This window comes from Lycorma delicatula, chromosome 9 (genome assembly GCF_047948215.1).
Source record: "Lycorma delicatula isolate Av1 chromosome 9, ASM4794821v1, whole genome shotgun sequence".
NCBI classification, from domain to species: Eukaryota; Metazoa; Arthropoda; class Insecta; order Hemiptera; family Fulgoridae; genus Lycorma; species Lycorma delicatula.
The window spans coordinates 110074344-110088903 of NC_134463.1; the positions used below are offsets into that span (position 1 = coordinate 110074344).

At 28.5% G+C, this 14560-nt stretch overlaps 1 protein-coding gene across 1 annotated transcript in view; it reads right to left on the reverse strand.

Moving 5' to 3' along the window:
* The window catches only part of LOC142330634 (fatty acyl-CoA reductase wat-like), a 283198-nt gene extending 269650 nt beyond the window's left edge, over positions 1 to 13548 (reverse strand). The window contains exon 1 of the mRNA XM_075376059.1: positions 13504 to 13548. Within this exon, the coding sequence (XP_075232174.1) occupies positions 13504 to 13533 (30 nt within the window). The 5' untranslated portion in view covers positions 13534 to 13548. The remainder of the gene's footprint in view (positions 1 to 13503) is intronic.
* Between the last annotated feature and the right edge of the window lie 1012 nt (positions 13549 to 14560).

Here is a 14560-nt window from a genome sequence, read left to right on the forward strand (position 1 = left end):
TTCAGTTTGAAAAAATTGAATTGAAAAAAGAAAATTGCCTGAATTTGTAAAGAGAAATTAAAATGTTATTTAAAAGTGTTAATAAAGCATATAATTTTGTGGATTCAAAGCAGGCATCAAGTAGTGTTAGATAATTAAATTATAATAATATTATTTTATATATATATATATATATATATATCATAACAATAATAATTATTCAATCATACCAGTGGGCCATGCTTGATAAAATTATTATAAGTGTTAGATAAGAAAAATAATCTGCAAAAATATTCTTTTCATTAGTTTTCCATCAGGTTCTAAAGGAAAATCTTAGCAATAAAATAAAATTATGTAGTGTAAATGAAAAGTGATCGAGAATAAAATAGATCATCGTTAATATTTTATACTTTTCCTTCAAACTCATCAGCAAAGAAACATTAATTAATATTTTCAACAATACAATAAAAGAAAAGGCTAATGTACGTCCGTCTATAATTTTTCATTTTTTCTTAAGGAATCATCTTATAAACAGCATTAAATTATCCATAACTCTCCGATTTAAATTAAAATTATAAATGGATTCGGGAGGTACGCTACCGTAAATTTATTATCCGATTTGACAACTTATTCAATAGCACGGTGGCAATCTTTTGTAACGTTCAGGCAGGTCCTGAAAGTTACAGTATCTCCAGAACACGTTCTTTGATGCAGCAGCCGCCAACCTAAGAAGCATTACAGAAAAAGCTTTGTTGAAAGTTCTGTTGACTCCCTTAGTATTTACCAATCAGTTAAAAGATCATCGAAACGAAATAAAATAGTACAAAATGGTAGATTGTTACCTCTATGTACATTTTACTACGAATTAGTTGATAATTACTATAAGTTTGTCAGTAGACAATCTGTCTTTCTTATAACTGTGATCCGTACATTGTAAAAAAAGAGGTATCGTTCAGAAAGTTATTTCTCTTAGAGAAATAATGTACCGTACAAAAATTTAACTAAAAAAGAGGGAAAAAGACTGCAGGAAGGCAGGAAAGAACTGCAGGAAGGCTGCAGTTACTTGAAGAGCAAAAGTGGTAGAGATCGGAAAGAAATTGATAGATTAAAAAAATGAAGAAATAAAGAGAAACGTGAAGAAGAATAGAAGTTTATAATCAGAACAATTAAAAATAAGAAAGCAAAAGGATTAATTAAAACAACTGTAGAAGTATCGATAGAAGGTCCACAAACGAGAGAACAGAATACAGCAAAAGTAGGCGATGTAAATGGAACTATCAAGTAAATGGGAACTACTAGGAAATATAGGGATGTGCTGTAGAGATATTCAAATTGAATTCAATTTGTTGATGGATTCAAGTAGAAACCACTTCATATCTTTTTTTTTTTTAGCAAGCCTATTGTGTAATGATTATTATACTTGAAAGCGATCCTCTGTCATATTCGACTGTAAAGTCCCCTCCAACCGTTCGGTTATAATGACATCATAAATTAGGGAAAATTCGGGGCAGTTTTCACATCAGTGGTTAATCCTATATTGATGTTAAAGGGCAGAAAGAGACCTTAAAAATTATGATTATTTATGTTCATAGAATTGATGCTCAACTTAATATGAAAATGATTGCCGAGGTTATCAGGTCTACTCGGAATGGCTCCCGGTATTGAGCCACATACCACCCTCAAACCTCTCCTGTAACAGAGTACAAGAAGATTATGGACAATCGAAACCTACAAGAGGACATTGAGGATGCTAATCGCGGTCCCCTTCGATCTAGAAAGCCAGCTATCAAAACAGCAATTGCTGCCACAGAGGACGGATTTAACCTAACTGACGCCTGGCGTCAAGAATGGATCAGAAAGCAGAATAACGAAATCCCATGTATTACTCAAAGGCCGCCGGGTTTTGACTTGCCACGTAAGACATAGTCAACGCTAAATAGAATACTAAATCAGCACGGTAGGTGCGCCTATTTCCTGTATAAATGTCGTAAAACACCGACACCCCTTTGTGAGTGTGGTGAAAATCAAACTGTTAAACACATCACAGAAGTTTGCCCTAAGACAGCTTATGAAGGGAATCCTGAAGATTTCCTGATGGCGACTCCAGAATCAGTAGCATATATTAATTTGTTTGTAATTTTTGGCTGTAATTGGTGTTGTGTTTTGGTGCCATACGCCAAATAAATAAATAAAATATGATTTAATGTCACTGTGTAAACATCAGTAGCAAAGTAAATATTAAAAATTAAAATTAAAATCTAATATTGCAAAAACAATTTAAATTAAAACTTAAATACGATCATTTATTATACATATTTCTAGCTCCTGTAAAAATGTACGTACTAACTCCTCCCGTAATCTAAATAAAAGAGATTTTTTTATAATTACCAAAAAAATAAAAACACTTAAAATAAAATAGTATTATTAAAAAAAAAAATTTCAACTGAATTTTTATCCATATTTATGTGAATTTAAAGCTTGGTTCATACCACAATCTTGTTTATAAAGAACCGATGAATCGAAGTTGTGGAAATAAATGGATAAAAAATTCGTATCGAAGCAGATATTCTTTTACAGGACAAATCCGAGCTTGTAATGAAAGTATTACTCCGCTCTATAGCAGTGCTTTGTATGAAAATTACAAATTATTTGATTAGAATGTAAAATAAAATAGATCTTTTTCACTGTTTTAAAAAGGATTTTAAACCGCAGTACGTCAATAAAAAGGTTTATAAGTATAATTGAATTTTAATAAGTATTGAGAACTACTTGTTACTAACATATAATTTCAAATATATCGGGAATAAATTACAAGAATTTGACTTATTGTATTGTATGAAAGTAATTTTTTAAGTTAACATAACCCCAACGTTAATTACAGACGATTATTAAATAATAATTTGAATTACAGAAAAAAATCTGGGTAATTTAGTCTGTGAAAGGAATTTATTGTTATTCAAGTTTTCCGTACCTTAGTGGAATTATATTTCCAAGGGGTTATGCATTGAATAAAAGACTGACGGATTAATTAATTCATTTTACAAAGCATTCCAGACTTTCAATAATCATACAAAGTTTTAAATATTTTCTACAAATTAGATTTTTTTTTTTTCATTAAATAACATAAAGAAATTAGTACTAAACATAAAAATTATCGTAAATTTTAACATAAATATAATGAATACTGATTTTGTAAAATATACTCGTATACGTAATACGATTTTTTTCTAATTAATCTTTTAACCGTATTCCAATTAACCTTTTTGTGATAGAATTTATGATGAAAGATACTAGACAATGGAAACTGGTATCAAATACGGTAGGAAATATTCACATTACAAAGGAAATAAAAGAGAGAACCGGAATACTAGCTGACTGAGCCAGTTACTCGGTAGGATTTCTACAGTGCCGCCAGGGGAATGATAGTTTCTGGGAAAACTCTTCTGAGAGGCAGAAGAGCACGACCGTAGTACGAAGGGGTGAAGGACAGCTCCCTGCTGAGCTGTCCGCTGGTCCGCGTGGATCGAGGACGGTGATGACGCACGGAGATTCTGAGTCTCTGAGTTCGAAGGCTTTCGCCGAGGCCGTGGTAATGCTTCAATGCCTGTCTGGCCTCGGACGGGGATGTTGGTGGGGGGGTTTTAGGTTTAGTCGGTGTGGCGCACAAACACATACACACTTTAATTAACACCTTGCGGAAACTGTGGTGAGTCCGACACTAACCCTTATGGGGCGTACGTATTCTCCCTCCTCGCAAAAAAAAAAAAAATAAATAACCTTCACGGCTTATGAATTACTTGTGCTTCGTACACTGATAATTTGGTTACAGGTTTTAATTTTAATGTTTTGTATATTTTCAAAGATGATTTGACGTTGTTAGATCAAATTGTTCTTATGAACTATTACGTAGGAATTATAGAAAGCATTTTTATCCAGCTGAAAAAAATTTTGTTCTTTAGTAAGATAATTTTCCACGTTTTTGGGACTTAAAATTATTGTTAACAGTTCAGATTTATGTTATAACTAATTTCTGTTCAAATTTCTAGCTTGGTTAGACGAATTCTTTCCGTATAAGATAAGTTAAAAGAAGTAATGGGAGATGCTTAAACGGGATATTAGAGAAATAAGGATTTCTCCGATAGAAAATGGGAGCTTCTCATAGAATTGATGTATTTCTATGAATTCATTTTCCTTTATTGTTGGTTTTATTAAACCTGTCTATTAGATGAGTACCAATCACCTTAAAACTTTTAAATTAAATTTTTTCACGGGATATGAACTCGGTTAAAAATAAGGTTAACAGTGAAAATTATCTTATGCAATGAAACAAAATCTAGTGTCTCAGTTCAACGAGCATTTAGAATAAATATTTTTTTAAATACCAGTAAATTGAGTTGAATAATGACATTAAAATTTAAAAAAAAAAAAACATTACTTTGAGACCAGATGTGGCTCCTCCAGATTTATCCCACGGTATTCAAATGAATTTTCATTTCGATGATGTCATTGAATCGTCACTTTTTTTCAAAATAATCACAATTACGTGACCTGGAAGAAAAGAATTGACTTTATACAGACGAATTTCTTCATACGAAGCTTTCAGAATTTCTTCAAAGAGACAACGCTTCCTATAGAAATATTTATCCTATACATCCCTAAAAATGCATAAAATTTACAAGAATGAATGACTTGCAATCGTAAACGTCAAATATTTCTTCACCCTATCAATATGTGTAGATTTTTTGTAAGGACTTAAAATTCCAGTATTTAAGGTTTAATTTGTTCGAATATTGTAAAAGGAAATTTCAATTACAAATTACGCGAACATCTTTGGCATTTTGAGTTCGATTACTCCGGAATTTTTTTTGAGCCTATCGCATTTTTTCGTTAAAATGTACGTGTAAAGCATGTACGAGGTTAATGCTTTATTTAACAAACTTGTCAAACATGTTTTAAATTGAATTTTCTAATCTATCTTACTTCGTCTTTATTTTAGTTTACTTAATTTTTTCACGTTTTAAATTTCATTTTCTTTTTTATCAGACAACAAATTCTAGGTATTCTAATAAAACACAATTAAAAGAATAGGTTTCATATTAGTTTTTTGTTTTAGTTACTAAAATGATTGACTGTAAAATGCTTTGTAATCGATTCTGTTTACAGAATCATTATTTATTTTTTCTTTGTATAACCATTGTTTCATGTCACCTAAATAAATTGTAAATAACAAAAGTATAACTAGATTTATATTTACGCAAAATCTTAATCGGTAAAACAAATATTTGCATATGTATTATTTCGACCGAGTCATTTTCAGTAAATTTTAATGTAAATATATATATATATATATATATATATATATATATATATATACTTATTTCATTTTTTCGGTTTTTATATTAAAAAAATCTGATGTGGATACCGCATGACTTCCTTGTATGCATATTAAAGTAAATATACAAATGTTTGTAAAATGAAAAGTACATAAAATTTTATTCCATTAATAACTTCTGATATTTTCTCATATATATTATTTTAATTATTATTATTATTATTTATCGTACTTATTTTTACAATGAGAGGTTAGTAATTAATAAATCAATATATTTAAATTAAAAAAGAGTTAAAATAAATAAAAAATAAGATGAAGTCTAATTCGAACTGATGTGTCTTCCCTTTGTAAGATCCAAATATTTCATTAAATAAAATTTTATTTGGCTATAACTCTAGAAACAATGAAGATAAGAACCACTTATGATATATCGTTGAAAAACTCTTAAAGAGAGCTTATTACTGCATTTAAGAAAAAGTCCAAAATCCAATTTTGTTTTGGTTTTTGAACTTTTTTGGTCACCTTGATCCAGTCGATTGCAATCAAACGGGGAGGTGCACAAGTAGATGTTTCACCAGTCCTAAATCCAAGATTTCAACATACTACGGCTTATCGTTTTTGAGTTATGCAAGATAAATACGTACGTACAGACGTCACGCCGAAACTAGTCAAAATGGATTCAGGGATGGTCAAAATGGATATTTCCGTTGAAATCTGAAAACCGAAATTTTTCGCGGTCACAATACTTCCCTCACTTCGTTCAAGGAAGTAAAAACACATTTTTTAATCGGATAAATACGATTGGACCAAATTTTGAATATCATTGTGGACCCTTAGTTCAAAAGTTTTAAAATCTGACTATAAAATTTTATATAACTCTAAAACTATTTTGGAAGCTGATTACACAGCTAAGATGAGAAAAAAATAATCAAATAAACATAGAAATACTCCGTCTTCGAGAGACGACTTTTTAAAGATTTCATGTTGATTTTCGCTACATAGGTAATATAATGTAGTACAAGTTTTTATGTGAAAAAAGATTACCATATATGTGTGTTTTATGACTTGAAATTAACAAAAAGATTCACTGTTTTTTTTTCTTTCTTTTAAGATGTGAAATACTTTGCAATATTTGAAGCCTGATATTCAATCTATTTTTGAGTATAATATTACTCTCCCTTTTAATAATCCTCTCTTTTTTCCTTAGTATTTTAATTCGGGATAATTATTTGAAAATCTTGTAACCTGTGTATTTATGCTTGTTAAATCGGCATAGAAGTTACGGAGTTTAACTCTATAACTTCTATGCCGATTTTTAGCAAATTTACATAAAAAAACTAAATTGTACAAATGACACTAGTTATTGAAACTTTTTACTTTTCAGAAGCTTTCGTTTTTAAGTTATTTTATTTATATTTTTTAATTTTATATTTATTTAAAATACTCATAATACTACAATAATGATTTACATGAGTAAATAAAGCGTTCGCAAAAAATATTATATAGAGAAAAGAGCCAATTTACGAGATGCGACAATAAAGTAATGAGACTGATTTTTCTTTGCAAGATGTGGCAACCCTGCAGCTTGCGTAGGCACACCATCTTTGACCTTGGTCTATAAGCTACTTCTAGTCCAAGCGGCACATTGTGATGCAACTGCTCAGTCGTGAGTTTTTCTGTAATAAGTGAACACGTGTTTGTGTCTCTCGTCACAGAAATGAAACCGCAAAATATTGCGCAACGGTATGGAATTTCTTTTTGCATTAAATCGGGTGAAAATGCGACGACAACTTACGGTAAGCTTCAAAAGGCTTTTGGAGAGGAGATTATGTCAAGAGCTCAAGTTTTTCGGTGGCATAACATTTTTAGTGAAGGCAGAACGAATGTTGAAGATGAAGACCGCAGTGGACGACCATCAACCTCACGGACAGTCAACTTGAACAGGGTGCGTGAAATCGTACGATCTGATCGAAGATTATCCGTGAAAATGATTGCAGAAGAACTCAACATCGATCGAGAAACGGTTCGTCTAATATTAACTGAAGATCTTGGTACAAGAAAGATTTGTGCAAAAATGGTCCCCAAAAATCTCACACAACAACAGCGAGAAACACAGAAAAATGTGGCAGCCGATCTGTTAGAGAAACGGAAATCAATCCAGATTTGTTGAGTCGTGTTATCACTGGTGATGAAGGTTGGTTTTTTCAATACGATCCCGAGACAAACGCCAAAGTTCGCAATGGTGCTCAAAGGGATCACCCAGACCAAAAAAAACTCGCATGTCAAGTCAAAAGTGAAATGCATGCTTGTGTGCTTCTTCGATTCCAAGGGAATTGTTCATAAAGAGTGGGTGCCTCCTGGACAAACAGTTAACCGATATTTCTACAAAGAAATTTTAGAAAGACTTCGTAAACAAGTTTTTCGTGTCCGTGCTAACATCGCTGTTAATTGGATTTTGCATCACGATAATGCGCCATCCCATACAGCAATTTTTAACCTCAAAACAAATTTCAGTACTACCACAGCCACCTTATTCACCAGATATCGCTTCGTGCGACTTTTTTCTATTTCCAAGAGTCAAAATGGCGGTCAAGGGACACCATTTTCAAACAACTCAAGACGTCCAAAAAGCTGTAACGAGGGTCTTGGAGGATATTACAGAAGATGAGTTTCAGAAATGTTACCATCAATGGCAGAAGCGCTGGAATAAGTGTGTGCAATCAGAGGGGATCTACTTTGAAGGAGACAACATGACTAAACCGGTAAGCAACATTTTTTTCACATCAGTCTCATTACTTTATTGTCGCACCTACACTATTATGAGCCAAGGATTCTAAAATGTAGAAATATGGATATTTTATTTTAATTAATTATTATTACTTTTTTGCCGCAAACATATTTTAAATATAAGAATAACAAGCAGCTGTTTATGTTATTACGCTGTTCAGTACCACAATTAGTAACCGTAACGGCATAGAAATAAAAACAAAACTTTTCAGTGTTTATGCAAATCATATAATTTTTAGTTTTTAATTGTTCTTCATGTTCCCTCGAAAAAACATACAACAGGATTATTTCAGTAATTCACTATATAAAATAAAAAAAATCCTGGAAATTAGTTATTTAAAAAAAAAAAAAACATATTCTGCGACTTGAATATACATAAAGTATATTCAATTTTTCAAATATACTTTTTCAAGTATACTTCAATATTTAGTATACTTAGTATTTTTCAAGTATACTTCAATTTTTATAATTAAAGAGAGGTTTTAAAGTAATGTATTAAAGCTAAAAATTAAAATAGTCTATTTAACAAATTTTATTTTGTGTTAAATTAGTCCTACCCAGTTTTACAATACAAAACAGTTTTATTAATAAATATAACAATGATTGATAATTATATTTTACCCTGTTGAAACACAAAAAAAAAAATAGGATTAAAAAATCAATTTTTTTATGTCTTCGAATGAATGAAACAAAAGATAATTAGTTGAAATCCTATTTTTAAGGGTAGGAATATTCCTAAATCTTTAACATCATAATTCAAATTGTCCCCAACTTGTAATCGTCTCATTTAGAAAAAATATTTTTTAAAAATTCAAAATGTATAGATACATTCAAAATTGTTAAAAGTTTTTTAAATATTTGGATGAATTTACGAATTTTTTTCCAAACATTTTGAATATTATTTTCAACTGTAATGTAAAAATAAAAATTTTAATTTTCGTAAATTTAAAACTGAACTAGTTTTTTGCCTTAGGATTGTCATTGATTATAAGTTAAGATAAATTTATAGGTTTTTATTTAGTACTCCACGCATACGTTTGTGGATTAGAGAAACGTTTTTATATTATTACGTAATAAATTTTTAGATATTATTTCCATAAATTTTCGCGGATTAATTTAGCAAAGATCGACCATAAGTTACGCATATTCGTAATCGGGATTTATAGAAAACTAAGAGTTAATTATTTGTTAATTATTCGTGCAATTAATAATCTATTTTTTTCTACTTTATCTACTTTAAAGTCTTATTTTTAGAAATAAGGTTCATTTAATAAATCATAAATCTCATTTCATAAATGCGAATATTTTTTTGTAATTTTACGTAAATAAATATTTGCAGAATTTAACTACTCAGATAAAATACTGTTAAACGGTAGTTACCGGAGGCTAAACAGGAAAAAAAATAAAATAAAATACTGTTTCTAATGATAACAAAGCTTGCATTCATTTATCTTGTAAATCTTATTCTCATCAAAATTAATAAACCTTTTTTAAAAGGTGAACAACTTAATATATAATATATATATATTAGACCGGTTCGGCTACGTTGCCATGTATTTGATATTTTAAAAAGATGTATTTCTTGTATACAATTTTATATCTGAGAAAAAAATATTGTTTTTTTGTAATTCGATTGCGTTCATATTACATATTTTATTTAAATAAGGTTTATCACTAACATTAGATTCTCGTATAAAGAAGATAATGAAGACTTAACAAAAGAAAAGACGTTCATCCTGCACAAAAATCCGGCAATATATTTAAAATCAAGATCAATTCGATTATGAAATGAAAATTAAAAAAAAAAAGAAATCGTATTCAGTAAAATTGTGTAAATTATTCTCAATCTAAATTAATTGTTAGTTGACTGACGTTGTTGGTATAAAAACATGTAATATGACAAAACGATTCAGCCGGACGGAATTTCATTAAAAAAAATACCGTCTTCACGTTGCAATGATGATTCTCGGGACGACTGAGTTTTAACAATAAGGGTGCTTGACCGATTCCTAAAGAATAAATCTTGATATTACAGTTCGAACAGAAGCTTAAGATTAAATCTGTAGCCCGGAAGAGGGCATGAAGCACTTCATTCGTAGAAGTGTATAGTTTCATGGTTCCTCATCACGTGGTCGTAATGTACTTACCTTATACCTATTTTCGCGGTCTTTGTGGATATATCAACCCATTCGCTATAACTTTAAGCTGGTCGGTGGTGGCGGGGAGAAAGGCTTTTTTCTATTGGTCTGTACTACTACTAAAGGGTGCTATAAGGAAAGAGAAGTTGTGACTGATTTGATAATAGAGTAAAGCTTAGCCTCCTTATACTCTTTGTGTTTTTTAAACCAATGATTTTACAGATATCGGTCTTATTTAAGATAAGTTATTTCAACAAGGAATTTGAAAAATCTACTTTGATTTTGATAATCTAATTAAAAGAATGCATATATATTAAAACATATATATTATTATGTCGTCGATGAATAAATATAAAAAAAAAAAAATACATAACATATTTCATTATAAACTGATTCACGCTACAATGATTAGCTGCCGACTTGGTCTTTCTGAAATGATCCACAATGGAATTTGTATTATAACGAGATCAGTACAGTTGATTAACATTCTTAAAAATTAAATTTGTAGTTATTTTAAAGTATTTTTTAAATATTTTTATAATTCCGTTGTAATACTAATTCAAGATTTTTTTAATTTTTATTATTTTATTTTTAAATATCTCTTCTGACTGATACAGAAAATAAAAAAAATGACGGTGACTGCAAACTGTTAGTTGAGAAATGTTCAAACTGAGCTAATTAAATGATCCAATAATCATTATTTAATTTAATGATTAAATAATCAAATTGAACAAATATTCAAATTAGTTATTTTGGATATTATACGATATTAGGACCTATTTATAGATTTATTTTTCCTGTTTAACTAAGATATAAAGTTGTGAAATTAAAGAGTAGTTAATAAAATGTATTTTTCGGTAATATTTTTTCAATTTTTTTAACTAAAAATTTTGATAACAATGTGAAAATCTAAATTAACAGAAAAATAATTGGGAAATATAAGGTTACCCTCGATATTTTACCATCATTATAAAAATCTTTATATAGCTTTAAACTTAACCGCAAAGTCAATTCCGAACCATTCTCATTTTTTATTCAATCTTGTTTCCCTTGAAGCATTTTTTTTTTTGTTTTTTTCTAGAAAGCAAATAAATATACAATATACGTAATACGTAATATAAAAGAATTATTGGTTTTACTACTTTATCACTGAAACTGGTAATTTGTTTTCAATTAAAACTAATTAATCGGTTGTTTCTGGATGTTAATTATTAAACGTATCATTCTGTAATTTTTTATTAATAAATAAATGTAATAACCGACCATACAAGGAAGATCATTAAAAAAAAAAAACGTTGAAATCAAGTTAATTGTATTGATATACGATAAAAATTATTTTACTCTGTGGATAATGTAACATATCGTATATTTGTTATTATATTTAAAATAATTTGCTGTGATAAGTCGTATTAAGAAAAAAAAAAAAAAAATATATATATATATATAGAGAGAGAGAGAGAGAGAAAGAGTAGAAGAAATTAAAAAATATAGTAAAAATTAAATTCTAATATTTAAAAAAAAAAATTAGGCACATTGAGATAAATTTACTATTGAAAGAACCGCGTAATATTTTTATGTTAAGATCTTACTTAACGTATGATGTTAGGACAAGGTCAAAACTCATGCATGTATTTGCATTTGATTTCACACCTGATAATACGAAACTGCCACCGGTATCAACATATGAGGATTTATTATTTTGTTAAATTATCGTCTAATAAAAAAAAAAACTATCAACAAAAATCAAATACCATCTAAACGGTATTTTATATTCAGGTTATTATTTTGATTTTTAATTATCCACAATTACAGTCACAGAAAATTTAATAACGCAAATAAAGAGAATATAATGATATGTAATTATGTTTGTCGTTTTGCTTTACATGTGGCATTAGAATTGTGTCTAACATTTTAACAACCACGCTTCTAAACTACTTACTACTGACACAAGTATTTTCTTAATTGCGTACGTGTATTACGAATATTATTATTTTTTTATATTTTTAATTCTATGTATATCCAAAACCATTTTATTAATTTTTATGAACAAATAATAAAATGCATCATCTTAATTTTACCAGTTACAATAGATATTTTGCTATTATATTAAATCAAAATGGTTGACCATAATCAATAATTTATTAATTTATAACTGAAAAGTAATTTTTTTTAAATCCACTCATGAGAAGTCTGTTAAGCAATATATATATATATATATATATATATATATATATAGAGAGAGAGAGAGAGAGAGAGAGAGAGAGAGAGAGTAGAAGATATGAAAAAAAAAATTAGTTAACATAATAAATTCAGATTGTTGAATTTTAATGTTCAAATCGTTTCTTTTTAGTTCCTTGTACTCGTACAAGAAAGTATTGTAACCAAGAAAAATTTCGGTTTTCACATTTCAGTTTCGGCGTGACGTATGTTTCTCACATAACACAAAAAAAATTAGCCATATAACGTTGAAATTTTGGATTTAGGACTGTTGTAACATCTAGTTCTGCACCTCCTCTTGTGATTACAATCGACTGAACAAAAAGTGTCCTAAAAAAGCCCAAAATAAAAAAAAAATATGGATTTTGGAGTTTTTCTTAACTGCAGTATTGACAAATTTTCAAGATATATCATAAGTGGTACTTATTTTCATTGGTCTCGGAGTTATAGCCCAATAAATTTTTTTGTAATGAAATATTTGGATCTTTTAAGGGGAAGGCATTTCGGTGAGAATCCGACTTAATTTTCTATTTTTCACTTTTTTTTTTAAATTTAAATATGCTGATTTATTAATAATTATTAACCTGTGATTTTAAAAACGTTTTTACAATAAATAATAATTCAATAAGAAGAAAGAAATATTAAAAAAAAATGTATTGAAAAATTTAAATATATAAAAACTATATTTAATTTAATAGGCTAACAAGTAAATCATATGGTGTCCAGATCAAATTTTTTAGATTGTAATATAAATTTATTATTTTAAAAACTAAGGAAATGTGCCTTTTCATGACTTAAAAATGTTCGTTTGTACTTAAAAAGGATTTTGAACTGATTTTCAACCTACTGAAAGCGACTGGATGAAGTTTGTTAACAGAACAGAAAACCTTTTGCGTACAAATTAGCAATCGTTATCTATTCTTAAGTCATTTTCGGTATCTTTGATGTAAAGTAGAAATAAAAAGGGAATGAAGTAAAAAATAACAAATAAATTAACCATGAATCAGTATTAACTCAAAATTTGATTTAAATCATAATTTTTTAACTTACCAAGCAAAGTTCATCAGTTTCGTAATTCATTCCTTCAATTTATTGTTAATGTGGCGAAAGTGGAACACTAAAAAGTAAAAAGAATTATTAACTAAAATCTATTAAATGGAGAACTGTTTATAATAAATAATACAATTGTATTTTTTAATTATTTACAGAAATTTAATGCAGCACATAAATTTTCTTCTTTGTAGTACACGAACACTTATACTAAAATTTATTACTGAATTACACTGGAATTGTGTCGTAGGAAATTTATTTCGCATAAATAGGCGCGCGCGCGCGCTCACACACATACACACACACACACTCATACAAATTCACGTAATACATTAATTTATATATATATATATATGCACAGAATAATACAATTTTTTAACACTGCTGATTATGAAATTATTTCCTAATAACATCTTTTTTTTTATTAACCTTTTATAAATTTTGTTATTAGTCATTACAAATGAGTCATCATCTTTTAAATGAATATAAATTGTAAATTGCTTTGGTATAACTAGCAGGATTTTATTAAAATTTTAAACCCTATTACCAAGATATCGTTAGCAATGATTTGTTATTCTTTTACACTCTCATCATTATGGGGTTAGTATTATCATCTGTTTAATATATATTGTTTTTAACTGATCGATAAATTCTTTTAAATTTAACAACTCATTTCCGAAAGTCATGATTTCGATTACCGGCCAGATTATCGAAAACTTATAAAAAGACAACCTAAACTTTGAAAAATTCAAATATTACTTTGATAAATAAGTTGAGCTATTACTCTGAAAGAATATATATATATATATATATATATATATATACGGTTTAATGCGTCTTGGTATTTGAACATTATTAAAATAATTTTTATATTGACTCGTTTACAGGCTTTTTTTAATTTTTCCATAAAAATTACAAATGCAAAATAAAATTTACATATTGTTTTAGTGTTTTTTTTTAAAAGTACACACTTATCTGATAACGATCATCATGAAAGGGCTCATGAGAATAGATACAAATTTAAAAAGCTGAACACAGTTGTAGAACTTTACCGTCA